Source organism: Halichondria panicea, chromosome 6 (assembly GCF_963675165.1).
Source record: "Halichondria panicea chromosome 6, odHalPani1.1, whole genome shotgun sequence".
Lineage (NCBI taxonomy): Eukaryota > Metazoa > Porifera > Demospongiae > Suberitida > Halichondriidae > Halichondria > Halichondria panicea.
This window is the reverse complement of record NC_087382.1, coordinates 6435235-6458567: the sequence shown is the minus strand read 5'-3', so window position 1 is coordinate 6458567 and position 23333 is coordinate 6435235. Positions and strand designations below refer to the sequence as shown.

Sequence of the window (23333 nt, the reverse complement as noted above, 5' to 3'; positions counted from 1 at the left end):
GCACGACCCATACCGATTTTACTAAAAGTCTCTTACATGCTGCTATATAGCATAATTATTTCTGAAGATCTAGGATGGTGCGAGGAAGTGTGTCTCTCTGTAAGAGGCGTTTTCATGGCATGATGCGAGCCATGAAATTGAAGAGCAGTGTCAGAATGTCAAGAAAGTCTTCATCAAGTGAGTTGCAGCATACCGTACCGTAAGACCTCGATTTAAGGCGACCCTCCAAATATGCGACACCCAGGCCGCAATTTTTTGACCTCTAAAAGTAGCGACAGCTGCGTTGACATTTTTTTTAATGTCGTGTTCTAAATGTAGCCACTCCCTAGCCTCGATTGTAGCCACTGGAAAATCAGTGTTTTTAAGCGGCCTGAAATCGAGGCAAGTAGACTCTGTAAAGTTACCTCCAATTAGATGCGACCCTCTAAATATGCGACACCAGGACTTTAATATAATTTTTCAACCTCCAAAAGAAACGACCTCTGGCTTCGTACTTATTAAAAAGTGTCGCTTTAAATCGAGGTCTTACGGTGCTTATAATTATTTTCTGTTGACACAAGGCACTTTTGCTAGTACCCAGATCTCGGTGACATTTTTATAATTACAATTCCATGCAGAGGTCACTTCTGTCTGGCCAATAAAATAATAATGACACTTACGACATCACTAATTGATTGGTCTTGAGTACCGTAATCTGTAATTGATCTAATTACATCGCCCCGGCCACGTCAGCATCAGCATCATTGAGGCCCTAAAAGAAGCGCCTACCGTTACTGTAATTTATTTTTTCTGGCGCTTATAAAAAAGCTTGTTTGAGACATCAAGACCATGCATCATCCTGCATCTTCGACTTCCATCGCACTACTGAACAATTGTCTGACCCATAATTATACTGATAGCTATAGTCAATGAATATGGAACGCCACCTGGGTCAAAAATAGAGTATCAGTATCAAGGACCAGACTTTCAGCAATCAGTGATTCCAGGAAATCATATACTAGCAATCAGTAATTCTAGGAAATCATGTACTAGCAATCAGTGATTCCAGGAAATTGATTCAGCAATCAGTGATTCTAGGAAATGGATGGGCCTGCAATTGATTACCAGTACAGTACTGTGATCCTGTAAATCGATGCACACCTGCACCGGCAGTGGCTAGTGATGTCGCAATGCTTGCAGCTTTGCAGTCACGTGACCCATTGCCAAGGTGGTCAGGTACGTGTTGACATGATACTTAACTAACTACTACTTACACAGAAATCCCTTCCTGCAGCGTTTTTGCTTGGTCTTCTGTGAAGGACATTGTTGTAGGGTAGAACCGTGCAACTGCCACATGGCCGTGGCTTGTCTTGCAATAACTTTGTCATGTGACTAGACTAATCTGCCATGAGGCCCATGACTGGAGGAGCACCGATTACCTGAAATCACTGGTTTGCTGGGTGCATGCATCAGTTACCTGGAATCAGTTGCTGGCGCATCGATTCACTAGGTCTAGATGTTGTATCATCTAATCTAATAACTAAAAATACAGAACCATTAATTCATTGTAACCATGCAGATTACCTATTACTGAACTTGGTTCGCTCAATTATTGTTGCAACTCATCAGTTCTCCTCTCCCCGTGCTTGCAGGTCCCACGTGCATGTCCGAGATGACTGCAGTGATGAGCTGTTGGAAGGTCAATACATTTGACGATGTGTCCTGCACTAGTGAGATCAAGAGGTTTTTGGAGTGTGTGGAGAAAGCAGTGAGTCAACCCATAGTTTTTTGGTTTAAAGCTGCCATGTACTCTTAGGCACCGGTGATGAAAACCCAAGCTTACTATAGTTCATCAGGGGCGGATCTAGAAGATATAGCAGAGGGTCCTCAAGCACCCCCCTGACTTTGGAGAATTTAATCAGTTATCTGGTTGAAGACTGAAGTACTCCTAGACTTGATGAGTAGCTGTAGACCTAATACAGTTTTGTCTTTTAAAAGCTTGACTAACAATGACTAGCACTGCAGTGCAGACTATGAGCAGTAGAAAATAGACGTTTTACTGCAAACCACACCAAAATCACTCACGTGCAACCGGAAATTACGCAAAAGGGTGCGTGTTTTTCCTTTCCTTTCCTTCTGCATCAGATCCGTTCCTGGGTACATATATATATATATATATATAGTGTGGGGATCTGGGCTCCTTCCTCAGGCTTACACATGACGTGATGTGTAAATTATGCTGCATGTGAAGTATGAAAGATTCGTGCGTATAATAAATAATCTATAAATTATGACCTCATGCAAAGATAATAATTATTTCTGAATAGCAGGCCTCCTTATATGGTCAATCATTTGCATAAGCATATAATTATGCCTCGGTGCGCATGCGCAAGCGAGGTATACGGTAGTGTGTTTGTGTGTCTGTGTCTGTGTAGACTGCTACAGCTGCTCAAGGATGAATCAAGTGCAAGTAGAGTTTCTATAGGCTTTTAGTTATGTTTACTTGGATTTTAATTCGTGGATTTGCGCTTCGTTCTCGAGTTTTGCCTAGTTTTGCTTACTTGGAATGCCATTATGCATTGCAGCCTTTTCAGAAGAGCACGTAGCCAAACTTGTTTACCGAGTGTTGCTACTCTACTTAGTAGTTAGCTCTGCACTAGAACGCTAGCTATTGGTAGCTGCAAGAGTGAGAAAAGAGCTGCAAGGCTCTAGCTCTGAGTTCTGCCATTAATTTTAGACTTGAACTTTTGGCATCGATCGTTTCACAACAATCATGGTCAATCAGTACCCACTCTTTGAGTGTGCATGCAGCTAGCTATTGCAAAAATCATAGATCTATATAATTATTATGCAAAAATGTTCATCATGTGTATAAAAGCAGCTTTGTAACTTTGGCATCTCCAGAGGCATCAGCACCTGCGGTGCTTTCATTATATAGCCAGTGGGGGAGTTCATGGGCTAAATGGTACCCTAATCTTCTAACCCTGGCGACTGCATGCTGCATGGTGGCCTCCCTAGTTACAAGTGATACTATATTAACCTTAATTCACATGTACACGCATCATACGCATCATCACTTGTTCCTACCACGTACCACCCTTCCCCCTTCCTGTAGGGCCAAGAGCCAGCCGAGTCCAGAGTGACTACTGGGTATAGGTGGCCAACTGAAGAAGTGAACAAACAACTGAGGCATTTCGTATGGGCTCAGTAGAACTGGCTGCATAATACTATAATCATAATAATACTTCATCTACTTCACCTTGAAAACAGCCAAAATGGCTGCATGCGCTTATTGTTTATTCTACATGCATACCTGTAAATTGTAGCTATAATTAATTATCAAGCCACACTCACTTAATTATACTGTAGTCTGGGGTCTTATTCAAAATGTATGTTACCATGCAACTGCATGCTTGTGCTGGTCATGCAGCTTATAACAAACACACTTATAAGACGTAGCGTTGATTGTTTCAACGAGTGGTGCAAGCTGTGCTGTGCTAATGCCTCTCGCCATTCAGTGCTGGTCATGCAGCTTATAACAAACACACTTAGATGTAGCGTTAATCGTTTCAATAACAGTATCACAATCATGTACAAACAATTATTATGAAATGTGCAAGAGAAATTCTCTCTCTTGTTCGGGAATCGTCAATGAGCAGATAATTTGATGACCTCTCTTGCCGATGATGAAAATATTTATGATATATATAGGAGATGAGTGAGTGATATAATAATAGAATTGGGTTTATATATGCCATTGCTATACGGTCTATCCTGAACCACAGCCGCAAGTTTTGATAAGAGGAACTTTTATTTGTATACCCTTCGCATCAGTAAACACCTCCTTTGTACTACTAGTAGACACACAGTGGGATGGTCTTGGCTGAAGTTCCCAGACACAATTGTCAGGGTCCCTGCATGAATAGAAACGAGTTATTTACACATGTCTCTGGTGAAAAAACATATTGCAAAGGAAATTGACTGCCCATAAAAACATTCTCACATGCACGTAAATGCATGCATGGTATAAAACCTAATAGCCAAGACACAAGCCTCAATTCCAGGCCGCAGGGAAGGGAAAAAAGTTTCTCAGGGGGCCTGAAATCGAGGCTAGGTAGAGGTGGTAACTGTTTGAACAAAAGACTATTATGGTATGCAAACTCACGGAAAGCATTGGGCCGGCAAAGTAATTCCAGGACAAGATCCAACACATCGTCCCACATTCAACACCTGTACGTGTGAATTATAATTATGATGTTTAATTCACAAAAAAGTTTTAATCACCAACGAAACATGCAGGTCTGACAGAAGACAAAGTGCATGGCTGATATTGCATGGCAGGGTGTTTTCATTTCTCTAGCATCTAAACAAACCTTTTCTGGATTACTTGCGTTGTTTGTCGTGTATGACTCAAAGTAGTCGCTTCGATAGCAGTTAGTGTTGCCACAAGAACACTCTTTGACAATGTCTAGTGTTACAAAGCCTGCAAGAATGATAATTGTTATTATGCATGTCGCGCATTCGTTCACTATCTTGGTAAGAGATTGTACAAGTTAAGATTTAAACATGATGACAGACTGTACACCAGTAAACATACGTACCATTTGGTCCTTCAAATGCTTCAGTGACATTTCTTGTTGATACACACTGTATCCGAGGATCTGCAGTGGAAAAATTGATATAATGGGATGTCACTCTGCACAGTTTCGAGTGACACAGTCATTATAGCTAGCTATTATGGCATACGTACAAGCAATTAATTACTAACCTGTCTCCTGACAAGGTCCAACACATCTCCCCACATCAACTCGCTGGTGATATTTTGATCCAGAGAACAAGTGCACAAAGGACCGTTTCAGCTCACACTTATTGAGACAACTATGGTTTGGTCTGTAGCAAGATTTGATTGCTATTTCTATCTGTGGTCCGTCTCTGTTGTGGTATCGCTGTATCTCGAGTGCACGAGGTTGGCATACACGGTCGCAATCTTGTGCAGGAGGTATCTCACAGCCTTCTTCTACTGTATAGTTCGATTGACATTTTCCTTTGTCTATAAACATCGGTACCTTGGAATTGTCTGCAAACAGTATTCAAAACCAACATTAATGTCAAAAACTATATCAATAATGGCAACCACATAGAGACAAAATCATTACTACAAACCATGAGCAACAGCTTGTCAATAATGCAACACACAATAATGCAAAACAAGAAATTGGAACTCACCAAAGCCAACGTTTTTCAATTCCGAAACTCTAGTGCACGCTACTTCACAGAACTTCGTCTCAACATATACGCTGGAGATAGCTATGTAAGAAAATAGAGTGAATAGACTGTTCAAAGTATATCCTATAGTTAGTTGTTGAATAATAGAAGCTAGGCATGCATCCATGCAATGACTGCAATCTATAATTTTATTACACTGCATGTCAAACGTACTTGCAAATAATACAGCAGCGATGATATGCGAAGAATGAGTTCTCTTCATACTTGCAACGAGTGGATGTATATTGGTATACTTTTTGCCTTGAGATGAATGAAGATCTTGAATCGAGTGACTATTACTGGCATTCTGGCTAAATTTATAGCAAAGCTGTGACCACAACAGTTATTTGATTCCTCTCCCCAGGAGACACATGATATGCCAATCATGTGTTGTTAACAAATAAATTAGTGTGTACAGACGTTGGCATGCAGTAAAACGAATAATCTGTCATAACTTGATTTAAGATCACAGCAATTCTTCCCATTCCTGGATTTCGCAGAGGGGTAGGGTTTACACTCAACTGAATATAGAATTTAAGAGATGCTATCTATCATATTACTTTGATACACAGGTTACAAAGTAATTATGTATGCGTGTATTACACAATACCGTGTTTATCAGCTGTATACAGTATAGAAATCTAAAACCGGAAAATTTTAAATTTTTGTGGCTTAAGTTGCTTTCCTTGTTTGCATACAGAGTGTATGCGCTGGGTCCAATACAGTCTAGGAATTTTTGACTAAAGAACAAACGTCTACTATTTAATTTAATTTTGCACGGGAAATAAATAAATATTTGGAGGCCTATAATTATAGCCTATTAATTTAACACCAGCATCACATGCATGATAATGGGATAGGTAAAGTACGCACAATATTATTTATTAAATACACTAAATATCTTGCAAATAATTATTAGCATCACCACGAACAAATTATAAAGTGTGGGTTACAAAATTACACAATCACTGTCCTAAAGCTGTAAACTTTTTGGACACAATTACACAATTAAAAACATTTAATTCAGCTAGTGTTTAAACATCTTGTTGAATGCTCTCCCGAGCACAATCCTTCTAATCTCACTCGTACCTGCACCAATCTCGTAGAGCTTAGCGTCTCTTAGGAACCTTCCCGTGGGGTATTCGTTTATGTATCCGTTCCCCCCTGCATTGGTAAGTGTGGATAAAGAACTCACGCAAGTACCTCAAACAACCCAGAAGGCCTGACTCACTGTATGCTAATTAGTGCCAGTCCTTATACCACTAACAGGACAAATAACTTAGTTACAAGATCACACGTGCATATACATGTATGACCTGTTAGAAACCCACGAACTGGATTTCCACACACACACACACACACAGACAAAAGAACCAAGAGAGGAAAACAATGTACCTCCTCGTCATGTTTCTATCATCACAGAATGGTACTAGCTCAGCTAGGTTGTTCAGAAATCAGTCTGTCAACAATATTAACTCTAGCACATTCAATCTGGGTATTGGTTATAACTACAACATTCAAATTATAACAATCTCGAATTGGAATGTCTAAAAGAAGAAGTTATAGCCAGTATCAGAACACAATACCGTACTGTTGTGGAGATGAATGTAGATGAATGTACCTTAATTATACACTATACCGGTGTAACATATCGTCTGCTAAAATGATATTACTGTGACTACGAGCAGTTCGTTTTAGACGTCAGTTATCTCGAGCAATTCTACATGTACTAAGTACCGCGGATTAGCAATAAAATGTGCATCTGCCAGCGATTGATTACACACCAAACATGTGTGGCTGCCAAACAAGCTTGTCAGGTTAACAGTATATGCACTATCACTAGTTGTCAGGGAGAACAATTATGAATAATTAATTGAAGCAAACAGAAGAGGTAACAAGATCTCTGGGTGCCTACGCATGTTTTCATGTTTTGCAACACGTGTTCAGCAAGAATGAAAGAAAACTGCCGACATGCCAACAAAAACATAATAACAATCTGAACGTACACAGCTAGTATCTACTGCCAACAGAGTAATTGGTACTTTACATACATATACCTTGCACAATCAAAATGAGCCTCCTCCTAGAAGCAGACAAAAGCAAATTCAGGAATATACATTAACAGTAGAACCTCGATTATCTGGACAACATTCCAGAGGCAGGCCGCATAACTGAACATGACGGATAATCGAATAAATAAACTACGCCTTTATCCACCCATAAACAGCAGTGTCACATGGTTGTCTGCGCATGTGCAAAAGATAAGCAGACATGTCTCCATGGTAACAGCTGCAATGCGCATGCGCATTTAAGGGACACGCCCCTTTTCTGGAGAAAATCGCCAAGCCAGATAGATAATGGAGGTTCCGGATAAACGGAGGTTCTATTGTAAAATAATTACATGTACCATATATGTACTACTACGTACATGTAGATGGAGTCATGAATATACTGTAAAGACTGTGCAAGAGCGATTGGCAACATGTTTGTACCTGAACTAAGTGAATGTTTCATAACACACAAATACAGAGGCACTGCCATGCACTTACAGTGTTTATATGCAGTAGATAAATCTGTCTACGATTGTTTCCCTTCATAAATTAAAAATCACATCAGCCCGAAATTATAGACACAACAATCACACGTATAGCAAGCACAACACGTTACATATAGCTCAAACATCATTCTCCTAAATCAGTCAATCATCATAATTAGACGGTACGGCAGACAATTGTCAGGCACACCCAAAGGTTGTTAATTAGAAGGGGGATGAGGATGCAAGAAAATGTACACACTATATATAGACATGAGTACGTACGTATGACAAACATTACAGTACACATGATCTAGGTTTGAGACAATTGTTGTACTTTGAATTTTGTTGTGATGAAAGGAAATTGGCAGGGTTGAATTAGAGACCCATTTGTGTATCCTTGTTCTTCACTACAAATGATCTTAAAAAGTCCCCAAATCCTACTGCCACAGTATTCAGAACATATAGACACACTTACCTCAGACAATACTATACGTAATACTTATTATAAGAGGCAAAGAGACTTAGGATGGTCCTTGGAGTTACGGTGTTACAGTTTCATATTGTCTACAGATAACTATTAAATCCCTTACTTTAAGGGAAGTGACTGTAAACACCCCACCCTCATTGCTTGACCATGAGACAGTTATGTAAGACTTGTTTTGGGGAGCAGTTAATTTTAAACTTTATCGTTTCAATAGATTGTCTACGAACGTACATGTATATCCGTTGAAGACTTCTACGTAGGGCTATAGCAACTGTAAACACCCTGTTGCTTGACCATAACAACAGTATACGCAGGATGGGCTGAGACGTGCTTTGGCGGTATAGCAGCTTATTAGTACAAATATTGTACATGTATGGTATCATCTTGTAGTTGCATAAAAGATGAATTATAATTACGTGACGGACAAAACAAATTACATGGATATATAAGTATGTACATGTAGACACCTCATTCACAAACCAGATGTTAGTTGTTTACATATACACAGTTGATTACAGCTGCTATGGGGCCAACCTCCGCAAGACCTTCAAACCAAATCTGTCTCCCAATGTAAGACTAACTGTAATACCAGTCCGAGAGTATCAGCATGCCCACCTACCCATAGTTGGGTCCGCAGATACAACATGCCCTCAGGGCAAACCAACTATCCCAGACACTTGCCAAGAAAGCATTATTATGTAACACAAGCTCAATTAATTATCTACAAAGCAAATGAGAGGTCAATTCACTTAACGAAACAGATACTACAATTGGGCGACGTTGCTTTGTCTGCTTGTGTGAGACACACGCGCTATGGAATAATTATCAGAGTGATGCTAAGTATCTAGATCAAAGTAAAACATACCACATGACATCAAATACCAATGTTTATCCAACATAGGGTAGAATTAGTAAAGACAACCACAATTAAATTAAAACTTTTGTAAGAGTACATGCAGATGCAATTGTGCTGGCTATTACACCATAAATTGCAGTCAAACAACTTTGAACAAAGCATACTTCACAAGCCACTCGCCACGGAGTGAGAAAATTAACAGAGGTATGAGCACCATAGTTACACAATGCACACACATTCGCCCTCAAGGCAATTGAGAGATTAACACCAGCACAAACAATAATCCAATAAACACACAAAACTGCAGCATGAGAAAACACCTAGCGATCAATGACAAAATTGAATGATCCCTACACATTCTGGCAATTGTCCTATTGGACAGTTCCCATGTAATTACAAGTCTCTATACACCCACATGAAATACACACGGACCCAGAATGTGAGAATGTGCTGCATAATCATGCATACTAAACCTTCTACATATAGAGTATGCACTCACCGAGACATTGAATTGCGTCAAGGGCTACTTGAGTGGCAGCCTCAGCAGTATACAGGATCACACCTACAACAGTGACCGTGTAACCAAATCAAAAGTATTGCAACAAAGCATGTGGGATCTTTCATACGTGGCTATACTGACATCGAATATGACAACAGACTCATATATGTTACATGATTGTATGTACACGTACGTACGTATTAGCCATTGAGTTGGCCTTATGTTGATTGATATACCTACATGTACCTTGTACGTAGGACTGAAAAGAAATTGCCTGACACATAATTCTCACTCCCACTACACCCACTCACCTGCACAGTCTTTGGAGGGGTCGGCGTGTCCCCTGTCACATGCTCTGGCCACAGAGTAAACGTAGGAGCGACAAGCTGAGAGACGTGTGTACATGTCTGCCATCTTGCCTTGCATCAACTGCACAGAGTTCCATAGAGTCAACATTCATTAATGGGCTCTTACTGTCATTCAAGACAGGAGGTAATATCGATCTACACGTATATAGTGGAGATGTTACAGCAGAAGGGTGCAAATGGGGATCAATAAGTACATTGTGCATACATGCACTCGAGGTTTATTCCAAATGTATTATAGTGGAGATGTGACCTTCTGTTCAATAAGGGCCCGGTGCATATAGGGATCAATTACATAATTATAGGGATCAATAAGCACATTGTGCATGCATGCACTCGATAACTACAAACATACATTTTTCATAATTATCAGAACAAGTGCATTAGGAAAAGCTGGTTTGCAATAACACTTTGTTGATAAATTTTCCGCTTTGTAGTTTTTTCGGGAAAATTTTTCTGTTGCTAATGCACTACAGGGCCTTGCATGTTCTGGTTTCTGGGCGGAGGACTGGCGTACAATACACAATGGAGGAGTAATCTCAACACATCAGTGATCTAATTTCTTATTGCACCAGCCCAGTTGTCGAGGAATTCTGTTTACAACACTCCACTGCCGTAGCTTCCTTTTTAACACACAAGAACATACACATACTATGGAACTAAAGTCAATAGCAGCGTTGAATGTGCTGGCAACTATCTAGCCAGGGCAAACCAGCTTTTCCTAATGTACGTACATTCACCTACCTACGTTTTCACCATTCTGTCTGGCCATACTATTGTTCAAGTACATGTATCACTTTGTTAGTGCTACAATTTGCAGTTCGCTCACAATCGAAGGAACCATGCAGGGATATGAGACTGGTACATGCACACAGTGACAAGAAATAATGGAAACGGCTCAATTGTGGTACATGTTCATCTACATGTACATACTTAAATATTACATGCATATCGATCAGCTTGTAACGAGAGCTATGCATACGTACGCACTAAAACAGATGAGCTTGCATGGATTCATTTATCAACAGATAGCAAGTCATACGATTACCTTAAGGTGACATTATTTTCACAGGTAGAATTTGTTTGCGTTTTTACAGTTTTGTACATTTTGCTGGTATAATTTTTTGCGAAATGTCGATCTGAACAAGAGGGCGGCCAAATATTTGCGAGTACTAATTTTTGCGATTTTGCTCTCATTCACAGAAATAGCAGAAATGATAATACATGCGAAAATATGTCACCTTAAGGTATACCATACAAAATACATCAAATCGTTACAGATTAGTTTAACAATTTTATCCATGCATGATACACATTTGGTAGGCAGTGGGATGACTAATCAGATCAAGAAACTCCCTAATCGATCTTTCACACATGGTTGTGTCTAAATAAAAAGGTATGTATGACTTGCACCTACCTTAAGGTAACATATTATTTTCGTGAGTATTAATTTCTGCTATTTCTGCGAATGAGGGTAAAATCGTAAAATTTATACTCAGATAATTGGAAATTACAATGAATCTCATTAAAACCACTTGCGAGTAATTAGAAATGTCACAACTTGAGCAAGAATTAGCAGAATTTAATACCAGCTAAACAAGTGAAATCGCAAACAAATCTACCTGTGAAAATATGTCACCTTAAGGTATTCTGCCTCCGTACAGGGGAGTTACAATTATGGGATCGACTTGTAGCAAACAAAACAGAGGAGGCACGATTGTTTCCACACATATACCGACCCACATTTTACGTAATTGTTAACGGACTACTCCCTATAATAATGACACAAGAACAATAAACACCAGATGTTTGGGTCATGCAATCTCATTCCAGGTGCCACTACGCAGAGTGTAAGAATTAACTCTTCAAGAATTAATTTACAAATACCTAAATATTTTTAAGCATGCAAAATAGTTGTGTGCAAATTAACCACTACATAAAGGTCAACAAAGGTTTAACATGTACAGTGTACATCGATCATTACAGAGTCCAACACATATATGTGGATGTAAGTTACATGTACCTATACCCCCGAAAACCACTTACCTGAAAGTGTCCAATTTTTTCGCCGAACTGTTCCCTCTGATGAAGGTAAGGGAATGCAGTGTCCACACACGCCTGCATGATCCCCACGGGGCCAGCCGCTAGAATCAGCCTCTCAAAGTCCAACCCACTCATGAGCACGTACACTCCTCTGTTCACCTCACCAAGTACGTTCTTAGCTGGGGTGTATGTGTAGTAAGTGGGTGCATGTGTTTCATTTAGGATGTTGACACATTTTTCAAGATTGGTCTAAATGTACAGTCATGCACATAATACTTAATACCCGGTCCTATGTGGGCTTCAAATAAAGGACACTGTGGGAGTTAAACTCATGTCATCATTGTCCCTCATAAACCTATTATTTGTATAAACTGTGGGTGGAAGCATTGTTGTTTGTAAGAGGTGTTTCCTGCAGTGTGTTTTACACGGCTCTCTCTATTGAGGCTTCATTCACTGAAAACGTTCATTTGTACTAATACTGAGTTGACAGATGGCACGCCCGTATTGCTACCGTATTATTAGATATAATTATTGAGGTCATTACTGAGTGGGTAGAAAGTTGGTAGGTAGCTAGGCATTACTTGTAACTGAAGCTGAGTCTGTGGGAGCAAGTACATTACATTCTTAGACTACTATTGTACACGTCACTGCAACTAGCATCAAGCCACAATGACAAATACATACCCGTTACTACACGTTGTGTCAAGAAGCTAGTTACACATTTGGCAACTAGTACAAGTGATTAATCCAATGTTGCTAGGCGACAAACAGGGAGGCAGTGTTATGGGTTACGCACGCTTCGTGTGGGTATGGGCGTGTTGAACGGAGATTGCAAATATTACATGATTCGTGTAATTAAGACAAATTTTGTTTTTGAGATACTGAAAACACCAATTAATTTCCAATTAAGCCATTAAGCCATAAAAAAATTGCTCGATACCTTACGTACATCCATGTTATCTACAGAAAGAGGATGCATGCAACAACTCTATAATTACTTAATAGTGTTGAGCGGAGATTACGTATTATACGAATCGTGTAATTTCCAAACTGCTACAACAAGAAAACACCAAATAGATTTCCAATTAAGCCATTAAGCCATTAAAAAATTTGCTTGATACTTTACGTACATGTACATGCATGTTGTCTACAGAAAGAGAATGCATGCAACCACACATGTGTCTGTCTATAATCACTTGATATGTACATAATTATTTATATATGTGGGCAGTGACCGAATACTGTATTTCGATTCTCAGAATTATTCTTCTCACTGACAGTAATATGGCGTATCATCGTATCAGCTGGCTGATTACTTCACACATAGTCAAATTTCTGCCGTACATTATACCGTACAGTCATGTATGTACACGTACACTGCTACTACACATTCCTCTCTACGAACCTGGTACCCGAACATTGTCGAAGATCAGCTCGCTGGTGCTGGAACCCCTCATGCCCAACTTGTCCAGTTTCGGGCCCGTTGTGAACCCTTCCCACGCCTGTGAGGGTTGTCATAGCAATATCAAAACACCAAAATGATTATTAGTAAAAAATATATGGTATATTTTGGCACTCTAGTTACGGGAAAATTGGCTCATCAAAGCAATTTATTCTCTACCACTCGTACTAGTTGGATCAATATTATTGTGAACACCTGCACTTCAAAGTGATTTCATCGTGTTGCTAAGATATTTACTTCAATGGCAGATTGAAATACGTACAGTATTACATTTCGTATCACAGCGATTAATAGGACACCTGGAAAAATTGCTTAAAATGCATGTACAATTTCTGTCACCGAAGACGGTCTTGTTTTCACTCCTTAATATATCGCATTACACTGTTTTGCAACGCACGAGAGGCAGACTACTTGTGCGACACCGTGCAGTGTTTACACAACGTATATACGTCTTATTGATTTGTGACAGTGTACAGTACTTACATGTATTCATTTCAAGGAAAGACTTCGTTAACATCAGGGTTTTCATGTACATGTATGAAAATTGCAAAGTCTTCCTTATGAAATATAATTACAACTACACGAGCGTAGCAACCCAACCATGCAGTAGAAGAATTACGTGGTCAAGTTTAGCCGAAAAATTACAATCAACACTTTGAACTTTTAAACTAATCCGTGTATGTGCACATTCAAAAGAAACGTGACGACAAGAAATGTCGATAATTGCACCCTTACACTCAAGCATTTAGGCAATCCGAACAATGATAATTGAACCCAGTATGGCTTTAGGGAATCTAAATTTAACCAAAAGGAGAAAAGAACGTGTGCACTTCTCCCCCCCCCCCCCCCCCAGGCCAGCTAGTGTACATTAGAATGAACCTTCTCCACAAGGAAAGCAGTGATACCCTTCTCATTGGCTTCAGGTTCTGTCTTGGCATACACAATAACTAAATCGGACTCAGGCCCGTTGGTGATCCAGAACTTGCTGCCATTTAGTAAGTAGCCATCGCCGTCCTTCTCTGCCCTCAGTTTCATGGAGACTACGTCAGAGCCAGACGAGTGCTCACTCATTGCCAAGGCACCCACCCACTCCCCACTGATCAGCTGTGGTGTGTGTGTGTGTGTGTGTGTGTGTGTGTGTGTGTGTGTGTGTGTGTGATATGAAGATGTGCAGGGGGTAGATAAAAGAACATGTGAGGAGGTTGTGGTGTAATGTTAAAACGAACATGTAACAATGCTGAGTATGCAAAACGTTTTGATGAGGGGGCTATCCAACGAAACTCCTTTCAGATTGTAAGCATTCTCAATCCTTTGATGATCTATATGCCACCCAGATGCCATGATACCAGATAATTCAATTGGAATGAGTTTCAAAGTAGTATCAGTTACAGCAACCATGGATACCCAGGTTCCCTCCCAATGTAAGACAGAACTAAATAATAATAATTAATTACCATTGTCAAATAAACAATTTTTGCGTGATGTACATTGTACTAATAATAATGATTTAATAACTCCCACCAAATTGCTGATTCAATGAACGGTAGCTTTGACCAATCAGTGTACCGTATAGCGAGTAATTTTCGTGGGGTAAAAAAATATTCGTTATTTTCGTGGGCAAGCTGACCTCCACAAAATGTTAACGTAGGCGTGGCTTACCGGAATGTATGAATGCAGTGCAGGCAATGAAATTTTTACTCATGAAAACAACCGTTTTCGAGTTGAACGAACTTTTTACCCCACGAAAAATTACCCGCTATACGGTATGTGAAATGATTAAATGGGTAAAGATCGCTATCTATAACATCAGAAACAACACATGGGAAGCGGTCAGCCACGTTAGTCACAAGGTATAGATATTCAGTTATTCAGTAGCGGATCCAGGAAATAGGAAAAGCGGCTTAAAGTAAACACATTTTTTAAACCCACGCACAGTGGCAAGAATTATGGCTAAGGAGGAAATTGCTGAGCAGGGTTTCATACAGAGGGGTGGGAGCCCTGAGCCGTCGTCATTTCCCCCCCTGGCTAAAAATCCTGTATGAAACCCTGCTGAGTGTGTAAAAATAATACATTTTTGGCTAACCTTAGCGTTGCTAGCTATAGCTAGCTAGCAGTCAGCAGGGAAAGATCATAATTTATCTAGAAACTGATTGCGCTCTATTCTTGTGCTTTTCAGGTATGTGATGTTTAGTTGACTAAGTTGTTGATCTCTTAAAAGGGGGTTTCATTTGAAACCACTGAAACTCCCCTGGACCCGCTGATATTCACTATATTCACTAGGAGCATGCAGAGCATGTTTGGAGCAAGCGAGCGACTTGTGTATACAGTAGAACCTCGATTATCCAGAACCTCAATTATCGGCTTGGCAATTTTCTTTTTAATAATCAGAAAATGGGCGCGTCCCTTAAATGTGCATGCGCGTTGCAGCTGTTACTACGGAAACAGGCCTGCTTGTCTTCTGCGCATGCGCAGACAACCATGTTGGCACTGCTGTTTATTAATAAAGTGGCTGGATCAAGGCGTGGTTTATCTATTCTACTATCCGGCATATTCAGTTATCCGGCCTGCCTCTGGAACCAATGTGTCCGGATAATCAAGGTTGTACTGTAACATTTTTGTTGTTAAATTAATGATTAAGTGGTTGTGCATGGAACACGAGCGCGTCGTTTTCCTAGAGGGAACGTCTGGTCACTATTGCACTGATTCTGTGGCCCTTGCCCGAATGTGGGCAGTACCAATCGGATTTGACTATGTGTTTAGAGGGCGCTAACACCCCGTAATTTTAGCATAAAAATTAATGAAGGAAGATATAGATCTAATACATAATTATTAGCTCTATAAAAAATAAGAAAGCTTTCCTTCATTGCGTTGGTTCATGTTTCAGTACATCGTTTACTATCTATGACTACATATACACGCGCACTGACTGATAGGTAAGGATCACGATACCCAAAAACTAAAATAAATGATTATATGCGCACTGACCGATAGGTAAAGATCACGATGCCCAGAAACTAAAATCTATAAGCACTGACTGATAGGTAAAGGTCAGGATTCCCAAAAACTCTAAAACTATACAGACTTACTGAAGATTTCACGATGCCCAAAAACTAATTTCTCTAACTAGGAGAAACCTTAAGTATATTATGTGCACTGACTGTAGGTAAGAATCACGGTGCCCAAAAAAGAATCGTGGCGTACGGTCTACCAAACACAGACAGACAGACAGAATTGCAATGTTGATGACTAGGTAGAGACTAACATCGCTCACCCCAATAAGAGCTACACTGACCATGCAGTGTCAACAACCTATTGTCTGGAATTGTACAGAATCAGTGTACTTAGATGCTACATGTAAATTAACTGTGAGCAGGTACTACATAAACATGTTATTGTACATTGTTCACAGAACGCTAACAAAAAGACGTTCCTGGCAAGACAGAAAATTGGTTAATTAGCATGGAGTACACACAGACAAGACAAACTTGAAAAATAAAAGACCAGACTTAAACAATCGTCTAGCTTAAAAAACGGGCCCCACCTTAGGCAAGTACTTGGTTTTTTGCTCTTCGTTGCCGTTTCTCACAATCTGGTTGATGCAGAGATTGGAGTGATCACCGTAACTGAGTCCAATGGCCCCGCTGGCTCGGGTAACCTCCTCTATTGCTAATATGTTCTCCAAGTAGCCGAGACCCGAGCCCCCGTACTGCTCTATGGGGGTGAGTAGAGGGAGGGGGCGGGGCAGAGGCAAAATTAAAAGCAGAGCACAGAGTAATTTGACTAGTGATTTCTACCTACTATGAATAGAGGTCAACACATACATGTACATCATCAGAGAGTCACATAAATGTTGCCTTCAGTCTCCTCCAATGACCGTGCAACATCAGCTAAAATTTACATCATAGAATATCATTGTCAATAAGCTGTGCCAGCATAGCTATATCCCAAATATTTGTCCCCAAACACTAACTCTACTGTGTACCTGGTGCAGTGATTCCGAGCATGCCCAGATCTCCCAGCTTCCGCCAAAACTCCCTGAACTGGTCAAACCCGTTCTCCTGGTCAATCCGGTCGGCATGCGGAGCTAACTCTGCATCACAGAACTTGCGAATGGTGTCTCGGAACTAGAAAATGAATGGATATAATATTTATGTACATAATTATGTACATGTACGTATTGGTAGATATATACAACTGTACCTCAAAATGAGGCTCGAATGCACGTTTGATACTTACTTGTATCTGTTCCTCTGTCAAGCCACTGATCAGGTCGTCTACAGGGACAAAGCTGAGCGCCCTCACATGAGAAATAGGGAGTCTTGAGGGGAGACAGCGTCCAAGAAGAGTAGATGACCTTCTGACAAACCCAAACAGAGCCATCTTGATTTTGTTTATGGGGGTGTGGCTCGAACCTGACAACCAGTATGAGTGTATAGGAAAGAATCGTTAATACTCTTAGTGCAAATCAAGCTGCTACTTATTTTTGTGTCCAGATTTGTGACAAAAATGAAAAATGTGTAAGCTGCATGCTCTAGCCAGAGCTCTACCTATGTTATCTTACTTCATTCCCATGCAGACTTGCTGCAGTTCCAATGACCAGTACAATGGGGGAATCGCTTATAACTTATAACATATAAAGGTCGACCCTGCTCTTTGGCTCGTACCAGGAGTGCACTCCTGCTCCGACAATGAATGTATCATACAATGATGTATCACAAGACAAAATGCAAGATCTATGTGAGGTGCCTTAAAATTGATGTACAGTTGGCCTCTAGATTGTGCCTCACATTTCAAGTGAGGAAAACGTAGACTATGTTTATTTTGCAGCTCGGTCTGGAGGCTACATTTAATTTTAATTCTAGTTACTGGATGTGTGTAATTGATTTAAACACCTCTGACATCTTTAACAGCCTAAACTTCCTGTTGTGCTGACATTCTTGTGCCAGCATTTTGCCAACAAAAGCCCTTGACAGTGCTAATGTATGGCTTCAGCATGTGCATTGCAGAGTATAGATCTACTGTTGATATATGAATTTCATGTTAGAGCTAGAGCTATAGCATCAGTTAATAGTACATCCTAAAAGCTTTGTGTTGATAATTATTTTGTCAAGCTGACAATGGGCTCCAGGATCAGTCAGTCGAGTGGACACACAGGATCAGAAACGTATGAAAATCTAGTAGTGATAGTTTATACATGACTTGTATTACTCCTTATAGCTAGTAGCTATTCATAGTGAATAGTGATTTTTCATAGTGACTTTTCAATGGAGCATATAATTATGCATGCCAGCTCTAAATTGGTAAGGAAAATGTGTAACTTTCTATACTGTAACAGTGTGTATACTATACCGTATATAGCGGGTATAATTATTTCGAGGGTGTAAATGTTCGCAGTTTTCGCTGATCAAGCATGTACTGACAACATTTATACCTACGAATTTAATATCGCATGCATGCATGCTGCAAAAAGGCTGCTATTCCGCGAAAACACGCAAAAACCTTTCTAACGGTCATTCATTCATCTGCGAAAGTTTATACCTTCGAAATATACGGTATACTCGTTCTTTCTGTTGTTAGTATTGCACTAGCCTCGTTCCCAGCCGAGTTGTCTAGTTAGGTCACCAACTTCATTCCATTAAAGAAGAATCGGCCTGGGACCGAGGCTAGTATATATTGCACAGGAATAATACAAATATGTCAATGTGAAAAGTATCAACAATAAACCTTTGTTCACCAATTAGTACATGTTTTCTTTTGTTGAAAAGTGCTCCTCGGGCCCGTTATATTATCAATTATTGATGAAAGGATTTTTAAGGGTTCCACCCAAACATATTTTTATGTTGTGGTGTGTCCAACCCTTGTTTGCAGAGTGTTGGTAGCCATTATGTACAAACACACCCTGTGGAAATTGAATTGTGTCCTTGTAATACAAGTTCAATAAAGTGCCAGCGCACACACCTTGGTAAATGACCCACACGGAGACAATAGATATTTTAAGTGATCAAACAATGGATTATTCAAAAGTTGTGATCAGATGTGGGTTCCGGAAATGCGTGACCACTGTAAGTTCTTAAAAGTAGTGCCAATCCTACAATAATATTATTGCTGTTTTAGCTAACAGTCCAGAGTCAATTTTTTAACACATTAACTAATTTCGGGTGGTGCTTGGTGCCTTAGATTAACTTCGTGCATGCAGCTCATCCACTTTTAAGCTGAAATCATCCTTTAATGTGTTTATGACACTAGCTTCCACAGTGTCAACATGGACTGTTGTTGTGTAACTATTTGCACCATGTTGTAAACAAATGGAAGCTGTTGATTGAACCATATTTGTTGTTGATATACCACACACGCCACATCATTATCAATTATTATACAGATAAATTATACTGTGACACAATCAATAACTTAAAGATTGAGTGGGCTGGATTGGTTTCCGAGTGCAATAATTATAATAGAGTGAATGTTGATAATTATATACACATTAATTAAAAGCATGTATGATATTAGTTCGCTTGAGATGCAACGGAGCATGTATAATTATACTGTTTATAGGCTCCGTTGTTAACTTCGAAGTCAATGTCAGAGAATATGCATATGGCATTGCAATGCTTACTGCAATGCTTATACTGAAATTATAAGTCTTTGTTCAGCTTCTTCATGCAAAGTTTAAACATGGCTGTGTTTAACAGCTAGTTACTGTTTTCATTTGGAGGCTGTGTTGATGCCATAGAAGCCACTGGTAGTTATGGCTCTCACACAGTTGTTGACAAGATGCCCACTATTGCCTGGCTGCATGCTCTGTACAGCCCCCTCCCACACCTTCTAAACAACTGCTCTAGACTAAACACAGTGGGTACTCCTAGCACAACAAATTGCATGGGATATATTAATTGTTGCATTGTATAGTACGTGTTCCTTTTTCTGTTCAGTAAACCATCCTTGGCCTCAGGGCTTCGCTCATCCTTGGATCGAGGTTTACTATCATACATTCTGATGTAGTGGACAATAAGTATAACTTAATTTTGTGTATGTCATATTTACAACATTAATGCGAAACCAAATGTGACAATCTACCGATCTATTGAGAATGGTATAGCTGTAGTGTATAGGATGACAATAAACAGTGTTCAGCTCATTTCCCTCCCCATGCATACACTTTTAGCAACAGAAACTCCTTTTTTGCGGTTAACCTTTATCGCTCGTTCAGACAGACTGTGGAAAGAAGGAGACAAAGGTCACGATTAGGTGAGTTGAAAATATAACTATAAGAAACTTAGATACTATCGTATACTATTCATTCGTGTGATCTGAGCAAGAAACTCATGCATAGAAAATGCATGGACACATAGGAGAGCCTAAAAGCAACTTGCTGTTGTACCAATGACTTGTCTCCCATGCAGCATTTGTAACTCAAAATTAATTATGCAACATAATTATAGGACATGGACAGCCTCTTACTCAGAGGAAGCGAAGTTCTATGAACCGACCTGTTCTAAGGCTGCAAGTAAAATCGGACACTCTGGAAAGACATAAAAAGAAGATGTCCGGACTTCACCTCATTTCAAAGGAGAAATTGGAGACACTAGCTAGAGAGTCTGGAATGTATGGTACGTGAGTGGACAATAAAATTTAACATAGAGACATGCATGTTAAAGAATGCGAATGTCGGCCTGTGATATTTTGTGTTTCCCCATCACACACACATGTACACACACACACACACACACACACACACTATCTTCTACAGAGAATATTTTCCCCACCAGCCCCCCACCATTCACGAGGAACCACAGCAGGGGCCAGAATCACTTTCGTCAATCCACGGCGTCGCGTGAATCAATGGTCATCATTCAGTTTGTTGATGATGGGCCAATCAACTTGGCAGACGGTGGTAAACATGAAAACGATTATGACAGATTGTTGCCTAGGGGAGATTTTGATCACCTTTGTACCCTACAATACGGCAGAGTGAATTCTAATATCAGCTCCAGCACCACACAAGTTGAGGACAGTGACGACCACTTGACCACTGTCAACATGTAAGTGTTCTTTAAACCACTGTTTAAAGATCATGGCCTTATCGATGTAGCTAAAGAGAGTTCTTTTAGGGGTTGAGGTTCAGCTGAAATATAATGCCTATGCCTTAACTTACCCACACGTATACCCATGCATCTTAATTATCACGATCACAAAGTAATTTTCTGCTGCTGATGTTGATTCAATGTGTCAATATCAATATATGAGCTATGTTCCCATCTCCAGAGGTAGACGCAACTCCCAGCCCTCTCGAGTGGACGAGTCACTTAAGATGGAGCAGCTGAGGGAGAGAATCATTGAGCACCTTGAACCGTACGAATCTGACCCTTTATTTCAGCGCTCCAACTCAATGAGTGCTCTCTCCTCACTCAGAATCAACGACAACCACATGAGGAGGCAGTAAGTCGACGAAATTGATTACTCTAACACAGTTGTCTCTAGATTAGTGCAGCAATAAATACTAAACTTACTAATTACACTGATTGTAGATACCATTGTTTTCGCTTTTATAACGGTTAGATAAACATCTAGCTCAGTTCCATTCTCTTTGCGGTTTGTAAGTAATAATAATTATCTATTCACTTTCAGTCAAAGCACTGGTCACCTTGAGAATGACCTTGGTGATTGGAGTCTAGGGGAGTCCATCATGAGGACACTGTCCAAAGGAAACATTTTACTCTTTGACATCAACAATCCACAACATGAAAGGTGATGGTCTATAAAATTAATAACTAAAACAGTTGAGGGATAGTTATTATTATTATAACTTTGTTGCCTTATTGCTTGAGATCGTACCCAGTAAGCTGATAGTGACTTAAGAGGTGCATGGCATACTACCGTAGAAACTGGATTATTAGCGCTTACTAGACTATAAGCGTATCTTTATTTTCAGCGCATGCTCAACTGCAGGCTTTTTATACTCGAATTGAAGCGCTCTTCCAATTATGCGACGGTTATTAGTGACTATTCTAGTTGCTATAAATTATGCATCAGGGTTCAGTGTACACTGATTTTTTTGCAGTGAAAAGGAAGTGAATCGTGCTTGGCCTGGTCTGCAGCAGAAGCTTGCAAAATGGCGTCAATCCCAAGAAAGTTTGAACAATCTAGAACATGACTCTGATGGTGAAATGTTCTCTAATAGTGGGCGTGTATCCACCCCTCCTATTAGCAGTCCGTCAAAGGTGTGCCTTCCAAGAAAATCTTCTAAGGAGCACCTAGTGTAGTCAGTCACTTTTACCAACTATTTTTACCAGCCGCTGCCACTATAAGTTAATTGTTTACAAGTGTAATTTTATGTATGCAAGTCTGTGTTTATCAATTTGACTATCATAGCGGGTATATTTCAAGGGTATAAACTTTCGTGGAATGACAGTTTGCGGAATAGCAGCCTTTCGATCTGCAGTGCATGCATGTGATATTAAATTCGTGGGTATACATGTTCGCGGTAGATGCTTAATCAGTGAAAACCACGAGCATTATACCTTTTGATTTAGCATTAAATTTTAGCAATTATTATTCATCATGATTAATGCTAAATGCTGAGAGATGCATGTATCGATCATCTCTACACTATTATAGTTAATTCTCTCATGCACATCTGTGTGCACAATATACTGTGGAACAGCACGTGCATGATATGCGCAGTGAAACAGCAAATCTGCACATGATTATAACTATAGGGTACTATAGATATGACATCATATGTAGCTGGCATGGGTGGGTGGCTTCACATAAAACCTTGAACATGCAGTAAGTCAGTATACATTAGCACACTTCACTTGAAGGTCAGTTAAATCATGCGGGT

The 23333-nt window shown here is 39.9% G+C and overlaps 4 protein-coding genes across 4 annotated transcripts; 2 read left to right on the top strand and 2 right to left on the bottom strand.

Annotated features, from left to right (window-relative positions):
• Nucleotide 1: 1 nt before the first annotated feature.
• Nucleotides 2-3332, top strand: LOC135336819 (small ribosomal subunit protein mS37-like). Its single transcript, XM_064532688.1, has 3 exons — nucleotides 2-177; nucleotides 1632-1747; nucleotides 3095-3332. Exons 1-3 carry the CDS (start codon nucleotides 75-77, stop codon nucleotides 3188-3190), a joined length of 315 nt encoding a protein of 104 aa, XP_064388758.1. The 5' UTR covers nucleotides 2-74; the 3' UTR covers nucleotides 3191-3332.
• A 198-nt stretch (nucleotides 3333-3530) lies between these two features.
• On the bottom strand, nucleotides 3531-6006 carry LOC135336816 (uncharacterized). The gene is made up of 7 exons (XM_064532685.1): nucleotides 5419-6006; nucleotides 5206-5286; nucleotides 4748-5056; nucleotides 4581-4640; nucleotides 4353-4462; nucleotides 4145-4209; nucleotides 3531-3893 (listed from the first exon to the last, which is right to left on the bottom strand). The coding sequence occupies exons 1-7, from the start codon at nucleotides 5465-5467 to the stop codon at nucleotides 3749-3751; spliced, it is 819 nt and encodes a 272-aa protein (XP_064388755.1). The 5' UTR covers nucleotides 5468-6006; the 3' UTR covers nucleotides 3531-3748.
• Nucleotides 6007-6142: 136 nt separating this feature from the next.
• LOC135336814 (isovaleryl-CoA dehydrogenase, mitochondrial-like) lies at nucleotides 6143-17906 on the bottom strand. The gene is made up of 9 exons (XM_064532683.1): nucleotides 17726-17906; nucleotides 17472-17613; nucleotides 17031-17200; nucleotides 14369-14593; nucleotides 13433-13529; nucleotides 12031-12206; nucleotides 9931-10048; nucleotides 9620-9682; nucleotides 6143-6408 (listed from the first exon to the last, which is right to left on the bottom strand). The coding sequence occupies exons 1-9, from the start codon at nucleotides 17867-17869 to the stop codon at nucleotides 6272-6274; spliced, it is 1272 nt and encodes a 423-aa protein (XP_064388753.1). The 5' UTR covers nucleotides 17870-17906; the 3' UTR covers nucleotides 6143-6271.
• Nucleotides 17907-18420: 514 nt separating this feature from the next.
• Nucleotides 18421-22853, top strand: LOC135336815 (uncharacterized). Its single transcript, XM_064532684.1, has 7 exons — nucleotides 18421-18653; nucleotides 20655-20737; nucleotides 20932-21099; nucleotides 21240-21531; nucleotides 21755-21928; nucleotides 22118-22237; nucleotides 22551-22853. Exons 1-7 carry the CDS (start codon nucleotides 18607-18609, stop codon nucleotides 22750-22752), a joined length of 1086 nt encoding a protein of 361 aa, XP_064388754.1. The 5' UTR covers nucleotides 18421-18606; the 3' UTR covers nucleotides 22753-22853.
• Nucleotides 22854-23333: the final 480 nt, after the last annotated feature.

Excerpts from the sequence above, each read along its gene's own strand:
- LOC135336816 (XM_064532685.1), bottom strand. The coding sequence starts at position 5,467 with ATGAAGAGAACTCATTCTTCGCATATCATCGCTGCTGTATTATTTGCA. Across the intron at positions 4,641-4,747 it reads TGGACCTTGTCAGGAGACAG|ATCCTCGGATACAGTGTGTA; the intron begins GTTAGTAATTAA and ends TTTCCACTGCAG. Across the intron at positions 4,463-4,580 it reads AGCATTTGAAGGACCAAATG|GCTTTGTAACACTAGACATT; the intron begins GTACGTATGTTT and ends TCATTCTTGCAG.
- LOC135336815 (XM_064532684.1), top strand. The coding sequence starts at position 18,607 with ATGGGCTCCAGGATCAGTCAGTCGAGTGGACACACAGGATCAGAAAC. Across the intron at positions 21,100-21,239 it reads TAGAGAGTCTGGAATGTATG|AGAATATTTTCCCCACCAGC; the intron begins GTACGTGAGTGG and ends TATCTTCTACAG. Across the intron at positions 22,238-22,550 it reads AACAATCCACAACATGAAAG|TGAAAAGGAAGTGAATCGTG; the intron begins GTGATGGTCTAT and ends ATTTTTTTGCAG.
- LOC135336819 (XM_064532688.1), top strand. The coding sequence starts at position 75 with ATGGTGCGAGGAAGTGTGTCTCTCTGTAAGAGGCGTTTTCATGGCATG. Across the intron at positions 178-1,631 it reads GTCAAGAAAGTCTTCATCAA|GTCCCACGTGCATGTCCGAG; the intron begins GTGAGTTGCAGC and ends CCGTGCTTGCAG. Across the intron at positions 1,748-3,094 it reads TGGAGTGTGTGGAGAAAGCA|GGCCAAGAGCCAGCCGAGTC; the intron begins GTGAGTCAACCC and ends CCCTTCCTGTAG.
- LOC135336814 (XM_064532683.1), bottom strand. The coding sequence starts at position 17,869 with ATGGCTCTGTTTGGGTTTGTCAGAAGGTCATCTACTCTTCTTGGACGC. Across the intron at positions 17,201-17,471 it reads GCTCGGAATCACTGCACCAG|AGCAGTACGGGGGCTCGGGT; the intron begins GTACACAGTAGA and ends TCACCCCCATAG. Across the intron at positions 14,594-17,030 it reads AAACCAAGTACTTGCCTAAG|CTGATCAGTGGGGAGTGGGT; the intron begins GTGGGGCCCGTT and ends CACACACCACAG.